The following is a 27,089-nucleotide window of genomic DNA, read 5'->3' as shown; positions in this document are numbered from 1 at the left end:
GGATCGGAGCGAAGCGGGGAGGGGTCGGGTCTTCAGGGGTCGGGACTGATCGGAAGATTGAACTTTCAGGCGCGGCAAACGAGACAGATGATCAGGGCTAGGATTAAGGTTAACCGGGAAGGTTAGGAGCCGGTCATCACAATTCTATAGCCCAAGCACTACATAAGGATTACGCGCTCGAATCCCCCGACCTTGGGATCATCTCCTCAAGGCTTAAGGGTAATATCACCTACGCCATCTGTCAGGGCACCCTCTCCACTACCAGACAGGGATCCTAGAATGAGTCCACTACCAGATAGGGATCCAAGCATGAGTCCACCTCCACCTCCTATGAGCATGGTTACATGGCGAAAAACGCCTTCAGTTCCACCTACTGCGGCTACGAATAAGCAGAAGAAGAAGAAGAAGAAGCAACTACCGCCCAAGTACCCATGTGATTTGACAAATGAGGAACTCTGCGTAGTAGTGGATGTTGAGGTAAAAGCTTTCTTCACAAGGGAGAAGCCGAAGCAAGATCCACCAGTTTATAAGGGTAAACTTCGAGCTTTCATTAGAAGCATGGAGGTGGAGCGAAGGAAAGAGCCAGAGAAACCACCTCTATTTGATTACGACAAACAAATAACAAATGCTTCTAAGAAGAGGAAGAAAAGTGGGTCAACTATTCCACAACTCGGAGCCCAATCCAACCAATCGGTTGCCCCGCTCCAGGTGCTTTCTGAGTTTGATAAGAACCTGTTACAATTCGCTAAACATACAAATCTGACCGTAGCTCAACTTTGAGGGGAGGATCATATCCCAAAGCACCTTGGGCTACTAAATGGAAATATGAGTATGGGAAACCGCTTGTGTGACCGCAGTTGGTGAACTGTCTCCCAACGAAGATGTACAAGTTGCACCAATGGTACATGGAGGCTTCAGCCGAGGGTTTTGTCGTGCTCGAAGTTTGGGTTGGTGATCAACATTATTTTCATGGGGAAGACATCATAAATGTCCTGCTGGAGGAACTGTATTTCCTATACAATCAAGACGCACTTGACAAGTCACTCATCAGTTGTTAGGTTCCATAAGTCTTTAATATCCTCTAGCTTCAAAATCCAAGCTCTAGTTATTGTGCGATGTCTTAACTCCTATTCGATTTTGTATCATGCAGGATGGAGATTCAAACTTGTCGGAGGAAAGGATACTATGACGTAGGCTTCATGGACCCCGATGTTGTAAACGAGGCAAATCTAAGAGATAAATCAAATCGGACATTGAAAAATATATATACGTTCCTCGACAAGCAACATTACAATAAGTACATACTATTACCGTACAACTTCAAGTGAGTGTGTTTCCCATCTCTTTCTTTTTCGAACTAGCAGTTAAATATAAGATTAACTAGCTTTAATTTAGCTGTAAAAATTCCATTGGATGCTCATTGTTGTCATGCCTGATATGAGCTTCGTATATGTCTTCGACTCTTTGAGGAAACCAAAACAAGAATACAATGACATCATAGACGCTCAACAAAGCATGGGCTCAATTTCTTCGAAATCACGTGGGTGAATTCAAGGAAGAACTTTATTGGAAGACTTATTTCTCGGTATGTGTTGAATTTTCACTTCTCGTGACACTTCCTTTAACACAACAAGTATTTTATAACTTTTTTTTCCATATATATAGTGTTGGAGATAGGAGCCGGGTAACAATTTATGCGGATACTACGTATGTGAGTTCATCCACGGCTTTGTAGGTCTGAAGCGTATGACTGACCATGAGTTAACCGTACATATACAAAATTCTTAACAATAAATTAGTTCTGATTGTGCAAACACATTGATCTAATATATATATAATAATGTTTGCCACTAACACAGATGATGAACAGGAAGGACAGAGTTCTCGATATGGACTGCATCCGGGCAATTCAAGAACAACTCTGTGGATTTCTTCTGAACGAGGTAGTAAATCCAGCGGGTGAGTTTCATAACGATGGATCAAATCTACATCACTGTCAGGACTCGGGTTCATAATAGTAGATACGAAATGTTGAACTTGGAAAGTTAAGGCAATGTAATATTATTCATATATGTATATGCACAATATGTCTATATATATAATAGTATCTCAAATGCAATATTAATGATAAATAGAGCTTTATATATATATATATATTAGCGTATTAGAATTAGTATACGCAAAGGAAAATAATATGAAATATGAATATAGAATAAAGAAATAGAAAAGAAAATGAGAAAAGGAAAGAAAAAATAATTAGCACTGGTTGGGGAGATCAATTGATACTAATTATGCTGACGCCGCGCATGGTGTGGCAGGTTAGTAGCGGTTATTTCAACCGGTAGTAAGGGGAAATTATCAGTACGGTTGCGTAACCGGTATTAAAGGAGGGTTCTCAACCGGTAGCAGAGGTGTTTCCATAGTAGCGTCACCAGAAAACAGCGACACGCATGAAGTGTCTATCAGAACAGCAGTCGTTCTGAAATATGTGCACATCAGTACATGTGATTGCTTCAGAAAAAAAAGAAGTATGCGCGTCCAAGTACGTCGCACTTGAATAAGATAGGCAGATTTGTGGTTGTGGAGTCATCAAATCACGCACGGCTCGAGTGCTCAGTGAAATTTGCATCTGATCTATTAATCCGTGCGTCTGCACATGCTAGCGATATTTTTAAAAATTACTCCCTCCATTTCAAATTATAAGTCATTCCAAGAATCTTGAGAGTCAAAGCATCTCAAGTTTGACCAAAATTATAGAGAAAATTATAAAAATTTATGACATCAAATAGGTATACTATGAAAATATAATTGATGAGAATCTAATGAGACTTAGTTGATATCATAAATGTTATTATATTATCATATAAATTTGGTCAAACTTGATATACTTTGATTCTCCAAGATTCTTGGAATGACTTATAATTTGGGATGGAGGGAGTATATGGAAAATAGAACTTGGTGAATGGCTATGATTTAGTCTTTAGAGATGGCTGATGCAGGTGCATGTATATTCAATACGTTTCCCTGCTATTTATTCTAATGTCGACTCTTGTGCCACACATTTTTGTTGTTTTCTTCTCATGTTCTTCATATTTGTTATATATGTAGGGTTGTCCATGACATAATATGTATTTTTTGTTTTTTAAACTCCACACATAAAAGAAAGGAGAGAAACCTAAACTAAAGTTTAGGTGAAAATCATACACATGGGACGATAAGACAATAATGTCACTTTGTGTTCATTTTGTTCAAATAGTAAATGAGGGTAGTTTAAAAATAGGTAGTATGGAATTTTTAATATATTTTTACAATGAAAATTCTGATAATTTAGAACCAAGTACTGATGTATTCTAGCAAATGTGCATAACTCAGAAACAATTGGATTGAATAATTGTTGTTGTCAACTGTGAATTTTTTAGGGAAACAACAGGGATGGCCCTACCTTTTTTAGTATAAAAATATGGGTATATTTACAGAGAGGTTCTCGTTATGTAGGTCGGCTTGTTTGTTTAGCTGCAGCTTTTGAGCTTTTCGGAAAAGCTGTTGCTAGCTTTTTGCTTCTGAAAAGCTAACACGTTTTAGAAAATGTATTTAGCTTTCTAAGCTAAAAACATACGAAAAGCTCATAAAACAGAGCTTTCCAGCTTTCCATATAAACTCAATTTTTCTAGGCTTCCAGTTTTTCGTAAGCTACAAGAAAAGTTCGCTGTTTGTTTGAACTTCTAACTTTTCATGCTAAGAAGCTGTCAGGAAGCTCAAACAAACAGAGCTTCTCTTGCTACATGTAACAGAGTTGTTACTTTTACTTTTAGTTCAAGAATTGAAAATACTTGCAAAATTTGTGGTCTTAACTGGTTTTCATCTCTCTTTGAGTGTGATTTTGCTAGAGCTGTTTGGTTCTCTGCTGATCCTCCCTTGAGAACAGATCGGCTGTCCTCCAAGACACTCTGGCTTCTATCTTGACAAATAATCACACAGATGATCTTTTGCAGAAAGTTTTCACAACACTGTGGTACCTATGGTCATGGAGAGCAAGAAATGGTTACAGATTCAATAACAAGAGACGGTCGGTGAACAGGGTAGGCCATGAGGTGCAAGCTGACATAGCTACAACTACATTATATGCCTTTCAGTATTCTGATAACAGGGATGCACCAACACAGAATGGTACTCCAAACTATACTACTAACCAATGTATTGCCTTTATTGTCTCTTCAGCTATTGTGCAGGACATGCAGGCCCTTCAGCTATTGTGCCTTTATTGCCTCCTGTTGTCGCTTACACGGATGCAGCTCTTTCACCGGATGGTCAAGGTAATGCTTCTCGTGTTGCAGGTTTGGGAGTGGTCATTGATCTCAGATCATCTGCACATTCATGCTGTTTGCAAGTCCTTGCAAACACTAGGGTGAACTCGGTGGCAATGGGAGAACTGGCAGCCCTTTTGTTGGCTGCAAAAAAATAGCTTCTGCCTTGCAGGTTCCATCCATACAGTTGGCTTCTGATTGCCTTCTTGTTGTTCAGTATCTGCAAAAGGCAGTCATGATGGCTCCATGGAGACTTAAACCATACATTTCAGAGTTCCAATCTCTTCAATCGACGCGTACCTTTCAGGTCATTAAAAATCCAAGGTATCAAAATAAAGCTGCTCATAATCTGGCTGCTCGGGCGAATTCTGGAGCCCTTATGGCTCTTGTAGTCTTTCTTGTACTACTTCTAAACATCTTCAGGATGACTGTGATGTTCTGTCAGCCTTGCAGTCTTTAGCTTCTTGGGGTCCTTTGGACCTCACTCATGTACTGTGTTGTTAAGTTTAAATGAAAGCTCCTTATAAAAAAAAAAGTGTAAAGAGGTGCCTTGACCTTGGCTGCGCCTCCATTCACGACGGGCCCAGAAAGCGGGCCCCAAAAAGCTCAGCGGATTCAGACGAACAGTATAACAAGTAGCAGTATAGCGAACCTGTGGAAAAATGTTAGCGACAAATTAGAAAGACAAGTCACAGCAGTCACATGCACGTCTGGCATGTTACGATGAGGATGATTGGATGAATGAATCAGCAGATGTACATGAATGAAGCAGCTGGAATAGGTATCAACAAATTGCAAATGTAATTCGCCAAAGCAAATTAGCTTTAATCCACAAAACTGAAATAGGCATGTCAAGTTATACAAATTCAGCATAAAAACTACAGCTGCTGCATATCTACTTGTACAGTTTCAGAAATGTTTGATTCACCATTCATACAGCCACAGCAACGTGCATGGGGGAAAGTGTGCCCAAATTTTAACTGGTCCAACAAACTAACTGGTTGGGCAGAACCAGGACATCTACAACAATCCTGAAACTTGCAACGTGCACAGGGGAAGTGTGCCCAAATTTGAAATGGGTCCAGCAAACTAACTGGTTGGGCAGAATCAGGGCATCTACAAAAATCCTGTAACTTGCAGCCAGGGAAAATCAGTATCGCCGGATGTCCTTCGGTGGTTTGAAGTTGATGGGATGAGTTTCTGGTGTTGCGGTTAAATCCTCTTTCCACATCTTTATAGTTTTATCTGCCTCACAAGACACAAGTCTAGATCCACTGACATCGTAAGAAAGGGCATATATGCATGCCTCACTCTCCAATGATCCTGAAATTGGAGATAACAATAGTAAGCATGGCCAATGGAAATTCAAGTTTAAACAAACATATGCAATTGTGCAACGTGCAACGCCTAGAATTTGGCAAATTTCTAGCTAGAACTCATGGTGAAAATTTCAGCAATGATTGATTTAAGCAAGTATAAGTGTATAACCACTGCTACCAGAATTTCTGAAACAACTGATGCTCTCAACCTCCACTCGTAACAAGAAATATTGCGGGGCAAACAGAGGTGTTCTGCCTATCGCTGATCCTATTACCAAATCAATGCATGATGAAAAGCAATACTTACCCGGCTGGACTATAGTCTGCTCTTGTTGGAAGTTATGGCCACTCTTCCAGTCCCAAAACCACATACTACCATTATCCCCTGCACAAAACGCAAAAAGAAAAATCAAATAGTAAGAAGAATTTAACAGTATACAAGCAGATTTGCTATGAAGTCTTGCTGCCTAAACAAAAAATATTGAATGCTCTCTCTAAGTGATTTGAAACTATGGAAATAATGAGATGACCAAGGTCATGATTATTTCACCAGAAGAAACCAAAACTTACTAAATATTGATCTAAATATTGATCAAATGTTGTTCTTCTACAAGTGGTAAAGAAACAACATAAAGCAGAGTATGATGCATACAGTAAGTATAGATGGTAAACTAAACAATGTAAATACAAGCTGTTCCAGAGAACAGCATGGTATCTAAATCATAACTTGGGCCGATAATTATTTTATATATATTTATAAAACATATAAAACCATTATATTAATGAAACTTTTTTATCAGTGCAAATTTGATCTTTCGTACTTCCAATCTAAATATTTAATGATAGTGATAGTCTGGGTTTCACAAGTTTGACTGCATGTACAATGACATGTTTTAAATTTCATTGTAGGGAGGTCCTTAGAGATAAAATCAAATTAATAGAATACGCCACATTTTACAGTACATACCTCCAGTTGCCATGACACCATCCTCATTTACAGCCATAGCATTTATAATAGTTTTCTGCTGAGACCTAACATTAATAGAGATGAGAAGTGTCAGTGGCATGCAAGCAGAGGTTAGCCAGTCAAGAGAAACTAACTACAACGCCAAATGATGAAGTGATATTCCAAGCGAGAACAGATGCAACATGGCAGCATTTAAAGCTCTACTCATTCAGGAACCACCATTATATTATTTAGTAGGTAAACCTTTTTGCATTTATCTTGGGTAAAATTGAATGTCAAGGAGGAAATTAACGAGTTCCCTTTGCACGTTCCACAGAACGAAAGTTAGAGACACTCTATGACTAAAATTAAAAGCATCACTAATCAGTATAATAAAAAGGGTTTAGTTTCCTTGCCATGCCAAATTTGTTTCACTTTGAAACTAATTGAAAATGGTAGAGTAATTGTTGATTTTGAATTGAAAATGGTAAGGAGAAAATAGCCTTTTATCCTTCAAAACACTCAAACCTACTACCTGGTGCTTTTTGACCAAACAGTGCAGAGCTTTTGAAGTTAAAACCAAAACATTTAACAGGGTAAGTACCACGCAAAAGATTCTTTTAAGCCATCAAGCATCTGGGTATGATATTACAGACTTGTTCGGTAGGGTTTTGAGTAATTGATATGTTGCGGACACATTCTTTGGCCGGAAGTTCCAGCGCAGGAAGAAAGGGTCAGCATCAACAAGTGGCTAGTTTGATGCATATTAGGTAAAAGTTTGTTAGTGGCTTGATAAGAAAGATTTGGAAGTTGCTTAAGAGATTTGGTTAGTTAATCTGTTAGAGCCGGCTCTATAAATAAAGAGCTCAGCATATCTATTAGGTTTAAGCAGAGATAAACCCCAAAGGCTCAGAGCCTCCCTGGAGGGCGAGTGAGGGTTATCTCTGCCATTGCTGTTCATCGTTCAATAAACAAGCCACATCATGATAAGATTTGTTAGTCTAGATTTTACTATCTAGGAGAAAAACGCAAATGCCTCTGTACATGTTTGCTAAGCATTTTTTTAGTAACTGAAACAATCAGGATTAGTCTAGATCTTAGCGTCTTACGATCTAGAAAACAACACATAGATATATGGGACATTAGACTCCAAACTACAGTAGAAATTACACATGGATATTAAAATTCATTACTCACTAAATAGATAATAAAAAACATCTAAAACTACATAAAGAAGATAGAGAATTAACCACAATCAGCACATATATCAAGCACTTATTTGCAACATTGTACAACATGCAAGGTTTCTTGGCTTTGTGGTACACAACCCTATGTTAATTGATATTCAAAGGCATTTTAACCTGACATCATACCGTACACATTTTGAATATCAGTCAAGTAGCAATTAGCATATAGTGCAATGTTAGATGTGATAGGCAAACATATAACACAAGTGCAAATATAAGACACTCACAGCATGTTGTGGAGGAATTCCCCTTTGGGCAGGCTAAACTTCTTTATGTTGTCCGCTGATGCTGATGCAAATGATTTCCTGTAAATGAGATGTTATTGCAAAGGTCTATAACATCATAGATGATATGGAACTGAACATGGGTAAAAACTAACTCCTTTGGATGCATCGCCATAGCCCGAACAGACTTCTTATGGTGTGTAAGAGTACACATAGTCCTCCCTGCACGAAGAACAAACTGTATTGGAAAAGGAAACAGAAAAAAATTCACTAATTTTTTTTAAAAAAACATTATAGATAACTTACCAGCAACAAGATCCCAGAGTTTGATAGTTGTATCATGTGAGCCAGTTACAACTTGAGGATCCTGAGACACAATCAGGAATTTAAATATATCCGAGAGTAGGTATTGTGATAGGAAAATAAAATTTAGAGTGGAGTAAATTACAGAAAACTATAAACATTTGCAATTTAAAAGTACAAAAACTACACCTTTGTGTGGTGAAAAACACAGTGAATAGTTGTAGTTTTGTGCAAAAATCATAGTTTGTGTTACTAGGGGCACAAATAGTTGTAGTTCTGCGAAACCGGTCCAGATATTGTAGTTTATTTAATGTTGGGTACTGATAGTTGTAGTTTTGTGAAAAGTACTCCACAATTTATGACACGCACAATATACACAACCTAAAACGTGTCAAGATCATTCTTTCTGTTGCTAATCAGACTTGAGTAAAACTAAACTGTGACAGATACCAGATCCCTTAACCTATGATTTGGCAAAGAACAAGAAATTCCACATGGGTGTTTTGCACATGATCAGATGAAGAGAATACTGTGTAGCAGAAGAAAATATTTCAGATTAGTTGCGACAATGTGAAATGTTGAAATGTTTTCTTACCGTAGGCCGAGCAAACACTGAACAGACAGTGTTATCATGACCTGTCAAAGCAGAAACATGTGCTTTCGTCCGAATGTCCCACACCTGTATATGAAGTAAACCAGATCAATCGTAAAGCTTTGTATGCTGCTAGACCTTTTTCACAATGTGCAATCATTAGAGATTATTTCATACCCTGCAAACTGAATCTCGACCGCCAGTTAATAATACATCAATAGTTGGATGGAGAGCTAGGCAGTAAACACCGCTCAGGTGCCCATGGTAAGACCTAATAACCTTGAACATTGAATACAGATAAGATGTGAACAAATGTTTATATGCAATATAATTACACTGGATTAGAAGTACTAACCTTGTTTTGTTCAAGATCCCAACATTTTACTTGTTTGTCATCACCAGCAGAAAACAAATAAGTATGCCGTTGGCTGACAGCAAGTCCTACATCAACATGCATTATATTACATCCACCATAAATCACTAAATTTCAAACTGGGACAGGAAAGGGTACTGTAAGGGTGTTGAGTGGACCTGGCTGACCAAAACCAAGAGAAACTTACCACGAATTTGTTCAATATGACCAGTCAGTGTAAGCTTCAGTGTTCCTGATGCAAGATCCCATATCTACAACATGACATTAGTTCCAGGAATGAGCAAACTATAAAATACACCAGAATGCCATGGTCGGTTTATGGCTTACTGTAAGAGCGAAGTATGTCTTGCAAGAGGACGGAGAAAAAGCTGAGATGTAACATAACTATCATTTGAATTCCATGTTGTCCCTAGAACAGTTAAAAGTATTGACAACAAACTATGATGTTGTACTAGACGAAGTGGTAGTTTATAAACATGCACTAGGAGTAAGGGTACAAAAATACACTGCAAATCAGCCTTTGTTGCGGTCAGTTTTCAGAACCCAGTTTCACCCTTCAAACACCAATCAAGTTGCATCTATTCAAATAGCCATTAGAAATATTTACAAAAAATCCCAAAATTACATTCCAAAATTCTGAAACAACTTTCGAAAACTTGTAAATTGACAGTTTTTCACTTCTTCCAATCTCTGCCAAGTTGCGGTTATTGTGTGATCTAGTTTCTCAAACCCTACAAATGCATCCACAACATGGTACTTACAACTAGAATCCTACTAGATGCAGCAAGTTTCCACAATAGAATTGAAATTATGAGATGCAAACAGAATAGTAAGGAAAAGGTGTACTTCAGACAGTGGACATCACCTTTATTGTCCTGTCAGCTGAACCTGTACAGAACCACTCATTGCCTGGATCAAATGCTATAGAACGCACCCAACCCAAGTGGCCACTAATGACCTGTGTAAATTTACAAGAACCATTAATATTAATTTGGAGAAAAAAATTAAAAGCATTTATCAGGAAGCAAAGAACATGGAAAGTGAAAGCTCTTGTCATAGCTCTGCGTTAGTGGTTTAGGCTGTCAATAGTAGAACATGCATTCACAAAGATGGAACCTATCTCACTAGCAAGGTGGAATCAAATTTCCAGAAACCTTTCACAAATGTGCCAGATTTATTAGGTAATAAACTATGGAAGTTTGCACTTGGATGGAAAAAAATATACCCGATAGTTCTTCCAAGGAGCATGCCATGCAGGCCTTGGCCATCTACTTGGTATTCTTTCCATCAGTGCAGATGTAGAAAATCTGTAGGATATATCAAGACATCAGCAATTACAAGTGACTCTTAAGTTATAAAATTGCATCAGAAAGTAATGATTGAGAAGTGAACAGATATCTGGGGGATTTGCTTGTTTTCTTGAGAGCATATAAAGCATTTTTTTTATACGACAATATGGATGCACATATATTAAGAAAATACAAAAGATGGCATGTATCCATGAAAAAGAAACAGACACCAGTAAGATGGTTACACCGATGGTTTTCAAAGTTTTTCTAGCATCATCGAATACAATTATTCCACTGTTAATGTAACAAGTACAATACCATAAACAATACTCATGTCATGCTACATGGTACAAGGGCCAATCACTATAAAGCAAAGACAACTGAACAAACCTGTCAGATGATCCAGGAATTGACAATGTTGTATTTTTGCCAGGAATTGTAGATTCACTGAAGATAGTTCAAAAAGAGTAGTTAGTTAAGGGGAAAACAGTACCGTTTTCAACTAGTTTAACAACAAGCAAGGCAATATGAATGCGCTTACGGTGCTTTTGGTAGCATGAGAGGTGCAGGGACAATGGCATTACTAGTGTCTCCTCTCTGAGCATCTTTAGTTTGTGTGCCTGAAAAGATGATTGCAAGCTCAGATAAAATAAACCAAAAAAATGTGTTCACAGCTGCTAGCAAGGAGGCTGCAGTTTGCCAAATGGTTTGATTTTCCAGCTCAAATTATCAGGGTGGATCACAATTCCAAAGGGGCTACAAAAATATTAAAACACTGATTTCACCAGGAAGCGATTCACCACGTTTAGAATGTTAAAATACTGAATTTTAGTCAGAAGCTTGCTAGAAATTTTAACACTGAAAGCAGTTTGTTCCTGTCCCAAATATACAATTGCAGTTTTTTCCTTGCTGCATGATTAGGAATAATCTATTTCAACGGACAATCTTGACAATATCCAGTTTCTTCAATGGAAAGATGAGATGAACGTGGCTTCCAAAAATAGGTTCTTGTAGTACTTGGTCAACATATATCCAGATGTGCTCTGGAGACATGTTGCCAGCAGGACTAAGATCTTATGGAAAGCAAAACTAACTACATCTAAAACATGAAGATCTACTTGTGGCAGGCTATTCAGAATTAAATCCAGACGCTTTTTTGTGAGTTCCTTTGTGAACACTGAACACTAACATAGAAGGACTGAAGGGGCAGGGAGAAAAAAGTTTACACCAGATGGGTTTAGCTGCTGTAAATGTAAATCCTTTAGGAAACATTGCAACAGAATGAGAATTGAGGTACTGATTTGAACCCCATCAATGTTCTGCTTCTGCGTAAGACACTTTTTCTACTGCAGCAGTGATTGTGTTTGCTGAATGAGAGGAATCAGACCATTTATCGGACCACAGGACCAGTTCCTAACTCAAGAGCCAAGACTAGTAGCTTGTTTTGGTGGTAGTTCAGTATCATTCAAGGTTGCTCACTGTTTTTGTTTTGGGTAACTTAAGCAGGGGATGTAGCCTGTCAGCCACTAATGAGTTAGGCATGCCTAAAAACTGCATTTTTCACAAGATATGCCCTAATATCTGGTGCATTTTTTAATAGTGTAGATGTTAATATATTTCTCTACAAACTTGGTCAAAATTAGAGAAGTGGTAGTAGTATGTAAACAACCTACAATCAATCAGTTCCACTAGCTCTAGAAAACTACGGAAAAATAACGAAATCATCACGCGAACTGTTCCAAAAGACCTAAAAACATTTCTTCTTTGAAGAGCAAGAGGTCATTGTTTTTTTTTCCTTGTGATAACAAGAAAGAAAAAAAGGAACGAAGCTAACCTGGCAACGCCAACGCCGTGGACGGCGCCGCCGAAGTCCCATTGCCCTGCCCGCGCCCCTGCTCAGCAGGCAGATCCTTCACCGCCCCGTACTCGGCCCTCACCTTGCACCCAGTGCGAATCCTCTTGCTGCCCCCACCCAATCAACGATACCAAGAGAACACGCAGTTAGGATTCCGTCCGCGTTAGGGTTCTGCGGCTGCCACGGAAGAGAACGGAAGGGGGCGAGCTAGGTTTACCTCTCGGCGTCGGGCGCAAAGAGGAGGGAGTGGGCGGGGGCGAAGAGGTCCAGCGAGCGCTTCAGCGACTTCAGGCTCAGCTTCTTCAACGACTGCGGCTCGACGGGCAATCCATCCGCCGCCGCCGTCGACATCGCCGCCGGCTTGCTCAGTCCGCTCCGCTCCCTTCGCACCTCGTCGAGTCGGCGGCTCGCCTTTGTCCCTTCGGACCTACCTGCCAGTCTTTTCACCAGGGCGGCAGGGCGGTTGTCGACGAGGGCGGGCTCGGAACTGGATCAGATTCAGGAGCGGCGGTTTGGTCAGCGTGGCCCGGTCCAGGTTTTTACGGCCCATGGATCATAAGCCCAGCGAATAATTTACGTGACTCGGCCCATTAGGCGTCTCTTCTTCCCTACCAGTCCACCAAACCCTCCTCCAGCCCCAGTCCGTCCACGCTCCGTTGGCCTTGCTACGCTACGCCGCCGCCGCCTGCTCCGTCCCCGGCCCTCCAGCAGCGGCGTGTGCTCTCCTCACCACAGGTTAGTCGGCTCTCTCCTGTGCGTTTTCCCACCGTACTTCTCGTTGGATCCGCCTCTGTAGTTTCTGTGTTGGATCTAAGAGGTGAAATGGTGGGTTGTGGTTGGGTTCTGAGGTGCCGCAGTGGGTTGAGATGGAGTGAGATCAGGCCATGGATTTACGGGTTAGTTGTCGGAACACTGGAGGAGGGAGCCTGTTGGTATGTTGTGCTGATTTGTGCTTTGGACAAGTGCTGAGGTTCGCTAGATTAGCTGAGGGCTCCTCCGGTGCCCTAGTACCCTATAATACAACTGTGCAAAGTTTGGTCTGAATGTTATTTCCTCGCAATTCTGTAGTTACCATTATGAGCAGGCTTGCACGCCTTTCCTGTTTTCCCCCATTTCTATTAGTTTTTTTTTTTGTAGTTTCTGTAGAAAATTTTGGAGACGCTCTCTGTTAGGCTTCCTCCATTTGTTCAACACCCCAAATCAGCTCCTGGTTTGGTCTATTCCTGTAGTCTGCATGTCCCTACAGCAATGTTGAGTTGGCAACTGTTCTTTTGCAGGCGGCATGGTTCATTCTAACACTGCCGCACCAAAGGTTGATTAAACTGGCGTTTGTGGGAATCTCGGTCTCCTCCTAGGTCGATGCTCTAAGCTTCATTGTGCTAAGTTCAAAATTGCTGCTAAGTTAGTGCCTCATTAGTATGCTGTGTCAATTAAGTAATCAAGTGACGAGTAGTAATATCAGGGAAGATTGTTGATTTATTCGTTTGCAGCGGAATGGCTGTTAGATTGATCAGGGATGGATAGCTACACCTTTATAAGCAAGACTATAGAAAGTTTCCTAGTATGGCACCGAATAACTGCCCGCTGCCCAGGCAACTGATTTAGTTTGATAGTATAACCGTTACTGGTTTCTCATGGACTATTTAGGCTGTGAAGTTTATCTGGCATTGTCAACCCTGTTTTTTATACTATTCGGAACCTTTTTTCTGAAACTTCCACTGCTGCCTCTAAATTGGTTTGCACACTTTTGCACTCCCCTTGTCTGACCATGGGTTTCTCATTGTTGAAAAAATGAAAGGTATGACAGTTAATAGTTCTTTTCTTCTTGTTAACTTGCAGCGGTGAAACCAGTGACCATGGTGATCCCTCCACCAGAAAGGGCAGCAAGAGTTACCCGTTTTCTGAAGCCCTACCTGTTGAGGATGCATTTCTCAAACAAGTATGTATCCGCTCAGGTCATCCATAGCCCAACAGCGACTGTTGCATGTTCTGCAAGCTCGCAGGAAAAGCTCCTGAGACCAGACATGGGGTCGACCCGTGATGTTGCAGCTGCTGCGAAGATTGGAAAGTTGCTCGGTGAGCGCCTTTTGCTCAAGGGAATACCTGCAGTGTCCATCCACATGAAGAGAGAACAGAAGTACCACGGGAAAGTCAAGGCTGTAATAGATTCTGTTAGAGAAGCTGGTGTTAAATTGTTGTGATTGTTATGTTAAAATTATTGATCTCCAGTTAGCATGTGACCTACATTGAGATGTGTTTCTGAAGTTTGCACCAGTGCAAAACGGCGTGAACTTTGCTGTTTTGAAATATGGTGCTAAATGGGATAATTTCTAAGTCAATAAAAGGACTTTGTATTGCTGAATGCCTTAGTTTTGTGTTAAATTGACATGTAATGCTGTCCATCTTAGTCCATAGACTCTTGTCGCTGCTCTCTTTTGGACGATGGTATATCTTGTGATATGTGATTGGAAATTGTGTATTTTTGCGTATACAGTTTCATCGAATCATGCTTGAGGTAATTGCGTGATGTGTTTGCTGTACAACGTAGAATTTGCCATGCTGCTGCTCTAGCTGGTTTTATGATCAGAAAAACGCAGGTCCCGTGGACCCTAACGATAACGAGATACGGGGACAGGCCTAAGAAGCCCAAAAAGATCGGCCCATCGCGGCCCACTTACATCTCCCACAGTAGCAGATGACGGTGGACGGTGCCATCACCGCTTGCGCACCGCCGCCCGCCGCACGCCACCGCCGCCGCGCGCAGATTCGCCGGCTGCGACACCCTGTGCCTCTCTCCGTCTCCCGGTGACTTGGCCGCTCGTCTGCACCCGGCTCCTCTCGGAGAGGGGCGAGGAGACCCAGGCTCTTCGACACCGCGGCGGCGGCTCCTCACGGAATCGGGGACGGTGAGAGGTCCTGGGCCCCCCTTCTGATGCTTTTCTCTTTTCTGATTGCGCGCTTCAGTGTCCTGCGATCGAGGCGCGCTGTTGACTAGCCGCTGAGCAGACCAGGCTTGCTTCTGAATGGCTTCAAGCGCCGGGGCTGTAGTTTCTGTGAGATTGTTCTGTGTTTTTTTTTCTTTTCATCTATCTATGTCGATCTAATCCTTGCCTGCTCTTCAATTGTGGAACTGAGTGTGTTATCCGATTGCAGCTCGAGTTTGCTCTGGGCATCCTCGGTCTAATTTTTCCACAACCCACATCTGAATTTGTAGCTTACAAGACTACAATAGGTCCCGACTCCTGAACGAAGACCAAACCGAGCTGTTTGTCAGTGAAATTCTGGTCATAATTTCGGTTATCATTCTTCCAATACGTCTGTACCGAAATTTCGTTCCCAGCCCTACAAATCTTCAGCGAGTGCGGAACCTGGAAACCAAGCAATGCAACACCCACACCACTCTCCTCCAAAGTACTGCCTTGGCCATCTAGCCAGTGCCGCCATCTTCCTGATCATCTTCACCTGAACCTGCCACCGGCCAGGTTGAGTGAACGGAAATACAAGGACTTCAAATTTCCAGAACAAGCACTGAGGGTTGTCGGAACAGGAAAAATGCTTTTGCTGTATTTTTTTCCCACTGCAAATCATATCTGCTGATGAAAGCAATTAATTAATACTGTGTTTTTAATCCAAATTATGTCACAGATCAAACTGATCTTGCCACTCTGCCTCCCAGCAGGTTGCATACTCTTTGTATGACCCTGAGACTGGTTTAGGCAGCTTGTACAGGTGGATGATGAATTGCGGTCAAGGCTAACACTGCCCAAAACAGGGGAACACCTTTTCGAAGATAGGTAAATTGCATAATACATGTGCATCTTGTCAGTTCTTTGAACTCAACATAAGCTCCTGTACCTCTCAAATAAGTTCTCTGACACCCCCCCCCCCTCTTACATCACCATTCACAGGCACTGGTAACAGATTTTGGTGGTGCGCCTAGAGTTTGCACTGGTACTTTCCTTAAACCATTAACAAATCTTTAGCAATTCAAGCTTAGCTGAATGTCAACTTGCCTCCACATCCAAGGTCCTGGGAAAATTGCTATGTCTCGTCCGGTAAGTACAAAAGAGCAATTATTTTCTATGGTCCACTAGATTTTACTACTCTTACCTTCACTGAGAAAATACAGATGAGCAATTATTTTCTGTGGTCTACAAGATTTTACTACTTATACTTGTACTGAAAATGGAAGGAGCTATATATTTGACAACTGCCGCACCTTTTGTTTTTCCATGTTTTCTGCTTGCCTGGTTGCTGCATCATATTATTCATTTTTTATTCCCAGCTGCCGGGAAAAATGAAACTAAGAACTAATATATTCTGATGTGCACTCCCTGTTGTATGTCTTGACTCTTGATGGATTACATTGACTTCTAAAGAATAGATACCTTATGATAAATTTGTAAAAAAAATATTTAATATAATTGTGTACACCCTGGTACCTGGGAGAGGTTATCTGATGTAGGTATGCAAGAGTTTATCTTAGGTGTAATGTCTTAGCTTATATAAAGCCTGGTGAGGGAAGTGCAATGTGATTCCCTTGTTGTGCCAGATTAAGAGAGTTATGAGAAATGGAACTCTTAACTAAGTCATGGTCTCATGGAGCAACGGGGTACCAGATTAAGAAAGTTATGAGTACTATTATAACTTTACCCAACTTCCCTGTCTTGTAAAACAAAATAGTCAGGTAGGCAATCATTGTCATAGACAGTTGTACCATGATCTCTATGGAGCATTGATGTCGTAGAAAGCAACGTGCGACTTGAAAGACATGATTGATTGTGGATTTTGCTATCTATCATTTTCCACAGTAATGAAAAATGCTCTTGGCTCAACATAGTCTGTTCAGGTTCTGAACTTCTAATGCCAAGAAACTACAAATATGTTCATTTCTGAAACTGCAATACCACTTTGGTAGATTCTGTAGCCTTCTATCATCAACTTAGTATGTCATCTACAGCAATCACAGGATGTATTCTCCTAATTATGTATTTAGGCAAGGAAAACAAGCCTAAAAGAACTAAAGCACAAGGATTGCAATGTGAGAACAAAAATAAATACTCACATTACTTTGAGAACCTGCTGCTGAGACAGCATAGCCTCGCCATGTTGCAATAAACTTCCTTGCAAGTTGATTCACAGCAGAATCATTTTCACCTATCTCATACACCACAAATTGGAATAATTTATTAGCACTCTCTTATTTAGTGAAACCAGTTCTAATTGAATCTTGAGAAACTTACAAATTCCCAAAGGAGTACACCTGTAATCCTGTTGCAATTTTTATCTTCATTATCAACGTCCATCATTGCTGGGTTGAATTTGACCATGCAATGCTGACGCACCAAGGATCCATTTTTAATTGCTTGCAGGGTGAGCACATAGGCGTCTCTTCCAAATGATAACTCCACCCCTTGTCATATAATACACTATTAATATCTTATCTCATCGCATCTTTGCATTCCTTGAGGTTTGAACGTTGAAGGTGCACATGTCGGTCTATGCTGCTTTGTTTGCACTGTGATTACTATGATATATTTTAATCCAATGCTGAGATTTAGTTTACAGTCTTGTTTATGCTTTCTTGTTTGGCAGCTTGATTTTGCTGTACTTAAATACAAAAATCAAAGGCTTGCGGAACAACTGGAAGTCCACAAGTTTGAGTACCGTACTCTCGAGGGTAGATTCAATGATTTAAAAGAGAAGCAGAGGACACATAATGAGACACTTGTCCTAGTCAAAAGTCATTGGGAGCGAGTAAGTTATTCTAACCTGCATACTGCCATAACTATGTATTATAGGCTCTCTTCTGAAATTCCCTTATCTGAACAGCTTCTAGCAGATCTTGATTTGGTTTCTGTTTGCAAAAATGAATCTTTGCACTCGAGCTGTGGTACAGGGCAGAACAATGTACAAAAGGGTATGCAGCTGTACTTTATGCATTATGAATATTTCGGAACTCTTGTATTGTTCTAGAATCATACATGGATGAGCAAAGAATTATATGATTTTATTGGCTTATATAGGGCCTGTTTGGGACTGCCTCACTCCACTCCAAAAACTCCACGGTGGAGCAGCTCCACCAATTTCTAGAGCACCCTTTACCTGCTCCACCAAATCCACCAAAAATAAGGCCCTGTTTGGTATGGCTCCAACTCCGGGTGGAGCTGCTCCACTCCAAAACTCCAGAACTAAAATGGGGTGTTTGGCTAGATGGGTGCTCTCGGCTCCAAAAAAGATCGATTTCAGTGTGGATTGCCATTGTTGCCCCCCAATTAAGGCCCCACTTGTCATCCTCTCTATCCCATCTTCTTCTTCCCCTGGATAGTTTTTCCAGTCGGGGCAAGACGGGCGGCGGGGCTGGGCGGCGACGGGCGGCAGGGTGGGCGGCGACGGGGGCGGCGCTAGGCGGCGACGGGTGGCGGGGCCGCTTGGGCGGCGACAGGCGGGGCGACGGGCGGCGACGGCGATGGGCGCTGGACGGGGAACAAGTAGAATAGAACGAAACGTTTTTTTCCATAACCAATGGCATTGGTGGGTAATTATCCACCAACTCCACGAGAAGGTTCAAAAGAGAGGTTTCTGGAGCAGCAAAAGAGGTGCTCCAAAACTCCACCTCCATTTGCACTACAGCTCCATGGAGTGGCAACTCCATGGAGTTTTGGAGTGGCAACTCCATGGAGTTTTGGAGTTGGGGTGTTTGGCTGAATTTTTTGATGGAGTTGCTGGAGTTTAGGAGTGGAGCCGTGCCAAACAGGGCCTAACTAGGGGAAGCCTCCAGCTCCTTGGAGTTGAGTTGGCTGTTCCAGAGTTTCATCGAGTTGGGGTGTTTGGGATGGAGTCAATTCGATGGAGCTGAAAAATGTGGAGTGGAGCAGTCCCAAGCAGGGCTAAACTTTCTACTAAAGAGCAGTGAACTAGCAATATTTGAGGTGTTTGTTTCATTGCTCTTTTGAAAGGAATTTTGTAACAAATGGTTTACATGCTTGTCTGCAGAACTACCTGTTATCATTTGATGATTATTAAAAAATAAATTATTTATTCGAATAGCAGGCTAACTAGATGGCCCTTGCGATTTTATGCTGTCTGCTTTAGATGTTTCTTATTTTGTCCTTCATATACATGGAAATCTTATTTATCGGATGGAATATGCTTGCCCCCCTAGAAAGGGACTTTTTAAATAGACTTTTGGAGGCTGGTGCCACTGAAAGTTCAGGTTGTTTTCCCAGTCACCATCTGGGAAATGGTGTCGCTCCAGAGCAATCATCAACAGTTAATGTTCTGCAGAAGGCCTTCCTTCCATCAAGTGATCTGTGGCATGTGAATAATGACTTAGTTTATGTTGCTCTAACTAAGTTGCCAGAAAATGGTTCGTTCTGCACCATATTTTTTGTTGTAGAATAGCTTTCGCATGTCACTTATGTTATACTAAGATGTCCTCAATTTACTCATGTAATGTAGAACACAGCAGGCAACTGCACAGTGCTACCAGTAACATATTTTCCAAGCTTCATAAGGTGATACATGCAATAGATAATCTTCACTTGGAACACAGGCAGCTGGCAGGGAACTATCAGAAGCAAAGAGATTCGAGTGCCTGGAACAGAGCTGAACAGAAACGGCTGAAAGGTATTTTTTCTTTGTTTTGTGGATGATTATCTTTTGAGGGGGTTTCAATTTCAAGTAGTATTGGTGTCATTAACTGAAAGTTCTGTTGTGTACCTTGAACCATCAAACAAGTTAATACTAATCTCAGTCAAAATCACTGAAAGTCTTGTGGCACTAATATGTTGTGAAATTGTAATTCTTTTTTTCTTGCAGTGGCACTGCCACCAGCTGACACACTGATACTAAATTTTGGTTCACTATCTGTACTAGCTATTGTGTAATGGTAAAACTAACTCAGACATTTTATGTACTTTCCAAGAGGAGTTGACCAGTGCTGTTGCCAAGTTGGAAGAAAGCAAACACAAACTGGCAGCACTGAAAGCACAGGGAGACAATAAGCATGGGACTCCGGTCCTTGTTCCTAAACTGGGAAACAAAGATGTGTCCGCAGAGAAGGTGAGAGATAAACAAAGAGAACTGCAAGATCTTGAAGCTACCCACAAGGAGTTAATGGTAATAGCAAGTTCTTATTTTAAAGTTCCAAACTATTGTCTAGACATGTACTTTAAGCTTGGGACACGCTAATATGAGCAGGAATTAATTTCAAAGCGTCTGGAGGAAATTAGGAGACTGCACATGGAGAGGATTGAAATTTTGAACAAGTTAGCGACTTTTCAGGTTTGTTGAACCAAATATATCTGATCAGGCACAGAACGCACAATTGCATTATAGTTTTTGGATTCCCATACCTAATTTTTATTGTGCGGTTGAAGGTTAGACCTTGTAATGACAAACCCTATATGACCTGTTTCTTTTGTTGCTCCCAGGATATACTGACAGGTTTCAGAAACATCCGTTCTTCCAAAGCTTTTGAACTTGTTAATGACCAACTTCAGAAGTCACAAGCAGAATTGGATGATCACCAAACATTGTTAAAGAAATTACAGGTGGTTACTGGTCAGTGCATTCATATGTCTGTCTAGCAGATGCGTTTCCCTAAAAGATCTTGTCTTTGGTTAACTTCTAATTGCCATGTTTCTCAGGTTGATACGGATAGCTTTGTTTGGCAAGAAAGACAATTTAATCAAAAAGTTGATCTGGCTGAAATCCCTCAGAAGGTTTCTGCATACTGTGTGTCTAGAATTGCTGACCTTGAAAAGGATGTTCTGAAACTATGTAATGAAAAGAATATGCTGGTGCTGAAACTTGAAGAGGCTTCAAGAGAACCTGGTGCTGTAATTACAACACAGCATGCTTGAACTACTTTTCCATCTGGTCATTGTTTAAAGTAGGAAGTAATAAATTCTTTTGCAACTGTCAGGTCGGAACCAAGTTATCTCAGAATTTAAAGCTCTGGTGTCATCACTACCAAGGGAAATGGGTGCCGTGCAAAGTGAACTGTCCAAACACAAGGATGCTTCCTTACAGTTGCATTCTTTGCGAGCAGAAGTTTCTTCACTTTCTAGCATCCTAACCAGGAAGGTAAATTTCATTTGTTAGTTTACACAATCAGTGTGCAAGTGTTGTGGCATTGGTTTGCCGATGCGTCAATTCTCTATATTTTTTGTAGGAACAAGAAATTGAACAAACATCATGCAGATCTGCCCATGCTGGATCTGATATAAGCCAACTTCAATCTCTGGTAAGTGTTTTTTTTGTTGATCTGATTTGTAACTTCAGAACCTTTTAATATTTTCTGTACCGATTTAAGAAGGTGCAATGGTTTATTAAGGCAATGTTGTTTATTAACATGTTTACATATTATAGGTCCTTGATCTGAAGGAAAACATAAAGGAGCTTAAGCTGTTTGTGGAATTGTATAAGCATGAGTCCACTGATTCCAGGTAGGTTCATCTTATTTCAAAATCATCATTTATGTAACTTCTATATGAGTGATATTTATTGAATAGGGTACTTCTTTTCAGTTCTTGTTTATGAAAAATGTTGAGTTAGTGTTATTCTTGCAAGTTAATTGTTTATGGCATATTATCTCTTGTAGCTTGTTTCCAAGTCTCGTTGGCCGATGTCTGTTATGTTAGCTACTGTAATCTGTTTTTTTCATGAAAATAAATAATCCACTCCTGTTTTTAGTGATGGAATCATCTATTGACCATTTGAACATTGTCTAGTGTCCTGTTCATTTATTTCATGGATACGAATTTCTTCTATCTTCACATATGTTTTTACTCTTTTGTGGCAGACAGCTGATAGAATACAGAGATAGGGAACTCTCTGAATGGGCTCGAGTCCACGTACTCAAATATTCTCTTAATGAAAGTAAATTAGAGCAGCGTGTAATTGCAGCCAATGAAGCCGAAGCAATGTCTCAGCAGAGACTAGCAACTTCTGAAGCTAAGATTGCTGAATTAGGGCAGAAGCTGGAAACTTCTAGGAGGTATTTTATTCATTCATTGTTCACTCTTCCTGGTATTTAGAAATGCAATCAAAAAGACAATTTATTTCTATTTTTTTATAATGGGGGCTCAGGACTGTTGAAATAGTACGGAAGGCATATTTTCTTTTATAAACTTTTCAAGTAAAGTGATATGTGCTGCATTTCTATGGCTCAGAGATCTAGTGAGACTATCTCATATACTGAAGTCTAAATATGAAGAATGCGAAGCATATGTGGTGGAGATTGAGGTGTGGACACCTTTCCATTCCGGGTATGATTATCAATATTATATTTTCAGGTCTCAATTTTTTTTATTACAGAGCATAGGCAATGCATATGAGGACATAATGTCACAAAATCAACAATTGCTACAGCAGATTATTGAAAGAGATGATCATAATACCAAGGTGATAGTTCAAAGAACTAATTTAAGCAATTACATTCATGTGTTATACTCTCAGCGTTATTGTTTATGACTCTTGTATTATTTTACTTGAACGCTTAACTCCTTAAGAAGAGGTTCTATTTTCTCAGTCATGAATTCAGTCTGTGCAACTCATTTTCTTCAGTATTACTCTGATTTGTGCATTCATTTTGCCTTTTCTGCATCGCCGCCTAAAATTTATGAAAACAATTTAGAAGATGATTTAGAGGAATTGGTTCATCTAGTGGAAGAATAAGTAGAGGATGTGGAGGATAAGGGACCACCATGGCTAGGGAGAACCATCAGGTGGGGTAGGTCACTGGAGATGGATGGTCACTGGCAAGTTCAGCAGAAAAAAGGGAGCAGTTTCTCTGGAGAGGGTGGCGTGTTTGGTTGAGCAAAGAGGTATGGGTTGCCTCTGGTCCCTAGGTTTGAGTAATGCTCGTGCAAGTTCAGGGCTGTTGTCTGATTAATTAGCATCATGCTGGGCCATGTCTGTTAGTGGTCGGTCCATATTGTATTACCCCCATCCCCCCAATTCCACCCCTTGGTTTCCCAAATGTGTCGTGCCCCTATATGGTATGATTATCATGAAATGTCACCTTGATGGCAGCTTGGCCTCTTGCCAGCAATGCTTGTTCGTAGCTTTTTGGAGTTCGATTTAGCTGCTAATTCAGGGATGGGATTGAGATTTTCTGCTGTTTGTAACAGGGATTATGTTGTGGGCTTGTGGATAATCAGTGGTTATAGTTGGTGCCTAAAATAAATAAATAAAATGAAATGTGTTGCATGGAAGCCATAGGCAGGAGCACTGACAGATCATTAAGAAGAGGTGAGAACCTGCTTCGAGCAGGGCAATAAATAAAAATTGTTATGTATTAAAATAAATATATATTAGAAGAGTAATAGAAATCCAAAGCTGGCAGTATCTCAGGTTTTCCTTACTCTGATAGCAGGTCAATGCAGTACCAAGTCCCAGTCTTTTTCTTTCTTCTTTCTTTTTGAGAGGAAGTCCCTGCAGTACCTCAGGTTTTCCTTACTCTGACTGTAGGGACTTCCTCTCAATAAAAAAGACTGTAGGGACCTGGTACTGCATTGACCTGCTGTTAATTTAAACCAAATTAGGAAAGCAATAACCAATACATGAGGCTTTAAACCCTGGCAAATAAGCTCCAACGGCTATGGAAACAATGGTGGTTTCCTGGATTTGTATTACTTGCTGACGATGGAGATAGGTTCTGGGCCAAAGGAATTTGGCAACCTGCGAAGTTGAATAATGTAGAGTTCCTAAAGAAAGGGGCATTACTGGGATTCACCTGGAAATTGTGGTTACCATGATTTTGATCAGCAGATTGTAACACAGGAGCTAAGCATTGTGAGCAATAGTCCTGGGCTCTCTGTTCTAGTTTCGTTTCATTGAATGTGCTGGAGATATGCGTGCCATTGTTTGAAGTAGGAATAATGCCAAGATCTTCTACTTCCCTTTGCTTTCTCTTATTTTCCTTATCGGTGACTTGTGCTGGTTCTTTTGGACTTAGATTAGTGGGTTACCAAGGTCCCTAAAAAACTAATATGCATTATCACTTAAGTTTTTCTCAATTAATCTGTTTAAGATGTCTTAGCATATAACCGTCATGAGATGATAAGGCATCATAGTTGAGTTAATGTTTTTGTGATCTTAATCTCAATGTGATCTTTCTGGTAGCGAAACTTGGCTACTTATGATGTATTGATTGTTAACTGAGAAGTTGAGAAAATTGTATTGAGCATTTCAACAAATTTGACGATTAGACCTAGGTTCTTTTGAATTTATTATGATGAGAACTATCTCCATTTATGAAGTTGTAAGAAGCATACCCTTTTTTGGATAAGTAATACCTTAGTACTGAATTGCTACTGCAGCTTTTCATGGAGGGTGTTAAGAAAAAGCATACCATTTTTTGGATAAGTAATACCTTAGTACTGAATTGCTACTGCAGCTTTTCATGGAGGGTGTTAAAGCAAAAGCATACCATTTTTTGGATAAGTAATACCTTAGTACTGAATTGCTACTGCAGCTTTTCATGGAGGGTGTTAAAGCAAAACAGTCCCATGATGCTTTGCATTTGGAAGTGAGCTCCTTGAAACGAAATTTGCAGCATGCAAGCATGTTGATGGATCTGTACAACAAGAAAATTGTCCGCCTAGAAGACCAGGTTGGTGGCGCATTCATACTGAAGCTATACCATTCTGGCATAGAGCTGAATATTTTTCCTTATCAATTTCCAGCTAAGGGGTTGGTCAGAGCGGGTGAGGAGACTGTCAGAGGATGGAATGCAGCAATCTATATCATTGGGAAATTCTCAAAGAAAGCTGGCTGGTTTGCATGGAGAAGCTCCAAAGCTCATGCAGTCAATGGATGAACTACAAGCAAAGGTTGGGAGCAATCGACTGGAAGTTGCTGAGCTGCTTACAGAACTAGAGAAGGAGAGGTGGTTTATACAAACATTTCCTTTTCTGTAAGGCATTAGTTTTTTAATATTTAGTCTAACAAGATCAGTCTTGTTCCAGGTTCAGTAAGAAGAGAATAGAGGATGACTTGGATCTAATGTCAAGTAAAGCCAATTCTCTAAGAGAGAAGAAAGATAATTCAGCAGTCCTGCAAAAGCTTCATCATGAAGTCAAGGAATATAGGGGAATATTAAAATGCGGTGTCTGTCATGAAAGGCAGAAAGAGGTTAGTACTATCTTTAGTTGTGACATACTCCAACAGCGGAATGAACATTTGAATGACATAATTTTTATGATTGTAGATTGTGATTGCCAAGTGCTACCATCTCTTCTGCAATCAGTGTATACAGAAGTCACTTGGCAGCCGTCAGAAGCGGTGTCCATCCTGTGGACTTAGCTTTGGTGTTAACGACGTGAAACCTATCTATATATGAAACAGAACGTTGAAGTTTGTGTGGCACGCATCTAGGTCAACTGCTTTTGGTGCTTACTAATTTCAGATATATGGTAGAGGACCATGGTGGTTTAGTTGGTGATGGAACATAAGCTTTTGTAGCTTGTACAACAGAACGTGTAAGATATACTAGATGTGATTACTGGTGCATGCAGGCATGTATAATGCCGGTGTTGCTTCATGCACCTTGTGTAAAGTCTGTGTGCCCTGCCCAAGCTGGTAGACAGAATAGCCTGACCACATCATCTATTCAGTTCTTTCAAGGGGGTAGAAAGATCCAGCACAAATCAAAATATAGAGCTATCAGTATTGAAACTACTCCCACTATCTAAAAAAAAACTTTATATATACTCCCACCGTCCCATAAGTGCATTTTTAGAGTTCAAGATTTGTCCCAAAATAAGTGTACATTTAGGAATGGGATCTTTTTTCTACTTTCTCTCTTCTCCCAAAGTGCAATGATTACATCTTTACAGGGGTATATATGTAATTTCTCAATCTTTTCACCCAAACTTTAGAAGTGCAATTATTTTGGGACGAAGGGAGTGGGTAAAAATTATTCCACTCACTTTAACAATGTAAAATATATATATTATAAAATTATTTATCATGGTGGCTGTCGGCGGACCCGACGGTGCAACCGTCGTCTCGCCTCGCTGCCGCCCACTACTATCCTCCGGAACCTTCTACATCTATCGAAAATAGAAATTGTCGATCGTCGCCGCCTCGACAACCTGAACACATAACCCCGCTGGTGATATCCACCTCTGGCGATGCGATGGTGCTATCGCCGCCCATCCATCCACCGCGCTCCACCGCCACCTTCATCAGAAAAAGCCTCGCTGGATGTTCCCGCCACCATACGTTTCAAAAAAAAAATGTTCCCACCACCACCTTCAGCGCCGCTCGTCACGCTACTCGCCCAGCCGTTACGCTCGTCGCAAATGGAATCGTTGGGCGCAGCCGCCACGGGGATCCTATCTATACTGTGGAAGATAGATAGAGGTTGAAACTTCCAGTCCACCCTGACCGGTTATAGCACATTGCAGCGCAGCCCACCAAATACTATTTAACAATAAAAATGATGGATGCAAAAATATTGTCAACACTTAAGAAAAGCCGGAACATTTTTTCGCCAAACATTTCTAAAGTTGAATTCAATATTTTTCGAAAAAAAGTTACACCAATATTTTTTAATAAAAGTTGACTAACATTTTTTTCAATCTTCTTCTTCGGCTCTAGCAGCAGGTGGCAAAGAGGCCAGCA

General features: G+C 40.5%; 3 protein-coding genes across 9 annotated transcripts; 2 read left to right on the top strand and 1 right to left on the bottom strand.

Annotated features, from left to right (window-relative positions):
• Positions 1 to 5,108: 5,108 nt before the first annotated feature.
• LOC117838604 (protein pleiotropic regulatory locus 1) lies at positions 5,109 to 12,881 on the bottom strand. Its single transcript, XM_034718698.2, has 16 exons — positions 12,670 to 12,881; positions 12,432 to 12,559; positions 11,139 to 11,217; positions 10,988 to 11,044; positions 10,534 to 10,615; positions 10,174 to 10,266; positions 9,496 to 9,559; positions 9,291 to 9,376; positions 9,113 to 9,214; positions 8,939 to 9,022; positions 8,347 to 8,407; positions 8,196 to 8,262; positions 8,044 to 8,121; positions 6,591 to 6,655; positions 5,931 to 6,008; positions 5,109 to 5,627 (listed from the first exon to the last, which is right to left on the bottom strand). Exons 1-16 carry the CDS (start codon positions 12,801 to 12,803, stop codon positions 5,455 to 5,457), a joined length of 1,431 nt encoding a protein of 476 aa, XP_034574589.1. The 5' UTR covers positions 12,804 to 12,881; the 3' UTR covers positions 5,109 to 5,454.
• A 145-nt stretch (positions 12,882 to 13,026) lies between these two features.
• On the top strand, positions 13,027 to 14,814 carry LOC117835342 (uncharacterized). The gene is made up of 2 exons (XM_034714700.2): positions 13,027 to 13,187; positions 14,292 to 14,814. The coding sequence occupies exon 2, from the start codon at positions 14,309 to 14,311 to the stop codon at positions 14,651 to 14,653; it is 345 nt and encodes a 114-aa protein (XP_034570591.1). The 5' UTR covers positions 13,027 to 13,187; positions 14,292 to 14,308; the 3' UTR covers positions 14,654 to 14,814.
• Positions 14,815 to 15,140: 326 nt separating this feature from the next.
• LOC117838602 (E3 ubiquitin-protein ligase BRE1-like 1) lies at positions 15,141 to 26,019 on the top strand. Of its 7 annotated transcripts, XM_034718693.2 has the most exons (22): positions 15,141 to 15,365; positions 16,132 to 16,246; positions 16,361 to 16,403; positions 16,479 to 16,507; positions 18,048 to 18,209; positions 18,285 to 18,372; positions 19,618 to 19,821; positions 19,914 to 20,081; positions 20,380 to 20,573; positions 20,655 to 20,738; positions 20,888 to 21,007; positions 21,104 to 21,290; positions 21,382 to 21,542; positions 21,631 to 21,702; positions 21,828 to 21,904; positions 22,261 to 22,455; positions 22,631 to 22,703; positions 22,776 to 22,862; positions 24,937 to 25,074; positions 25,148 to 25,350; positions 25,430 to 25,595; positions 25,672 to 26,019. In XM_034718693.2, the coding sequence occupies exons 4-22, from the start codon at positions 16,496 to 16,498 to the stop codon at positions 25,801 to 25,803; spliced, it is 2,523 nt and encodes an 840-aa protein (XP_034574584.1). In that variant the 5' UTR covers positions 15,141 to 15,365; positions 16,132 to 16,246; positions 16,361 to 16,403; positions 16,479 to 16,495; the 3' UTR covers positions 25,804 to 26,019. The 7 variants fall into 7 exon arrangements, with proteins under 7 accessions (XP_034574584.1, XP_034574582.1, XP_034574581.1 ...); XM_034718691.2 differs by having other exon boundaries at positions 15,141 to 15,358; positions 16,361 to 16,507; XM_034718690.2 differs by having other exon boundaries at positions 15,141 to 15,358; positions 16,129 to 16,246; positions 16,361 to 16,507.
• The last annotated feature ends 1,070 nt before the right edge of the window (positions 26,020 to 27,089 follow it).

The sequence above is a fragment of the Setaria viridis genome, chromosome 9 (assembly GCF_005286985.2).
Source record: "Setaria viridis chromosome 9, Setaria_viridis_v4.0, whole genome shotgun sequence".
In the NCBI taxonomy this organism is placed as follows: domain Eukaryota; kingdom Viridiplantae; phylum Streptophyta; class Magnoliopsida; order Poales; family Poaceae; genus Setaria; species Setaria viridis.
Note: the sequence above shows the minus strand (reverse complement) of the source record. Positions and strands in the feature narration are given on the sequence as shown.

Bases quoted from the DNA above. Each gene is read 5' to 3' on its own strand.
- LOC117838604 (XM_034718698.2), bottom strand. From the start codon at position 12,803: ATGTCGACGGCGGCGGCGGATGGATTGCCCGTCGAGCCGCAGTCGTTG. The intron at 10,616-10,987 runs GTTTGTTCAGTT...TATATCCTACAG, and splicing joins ATTCCTGGATCATCTGACAG to ATTTTCTACATCTGCACTGA. The intron at 9,377-9,495 runs GTAAGTTTCTCT...ATGTTGATGTAG, and splicing joins TCATATTGAACAAATTCGTG to GACTTGCTGTCAGCCAACGG.
- LOC117835342 (XM_034714700.2), top strand. From the start codon at position 14,309: ATGGTGATCCCTCCACCAGAAAGGGCAGCAAGAGTTACCCGTTTTCTG.
- LOC117838602 (XM_034718691.2), top strand. From the start codon at position 16,454: ATGTCAACTTGCCTCCACATCCAAGGTCCTGGGAAAATTGCTATGTCT. The intron at 25,075-25,147 runs GTTGGTGGCGCA...ATCAATTTCCAG, and splicing joins TTGTCCGCCTAGAAGACCAG to CTAAGGGGTTGGTCAGAGCG. The intron at 25,596-25,671 runs GTTAGTACTATC...TTATGATTGTAG, and splicing joins GTCATGAAAGGCAGAAAGAG to ATTGTGATTGCCAAGTGCTA.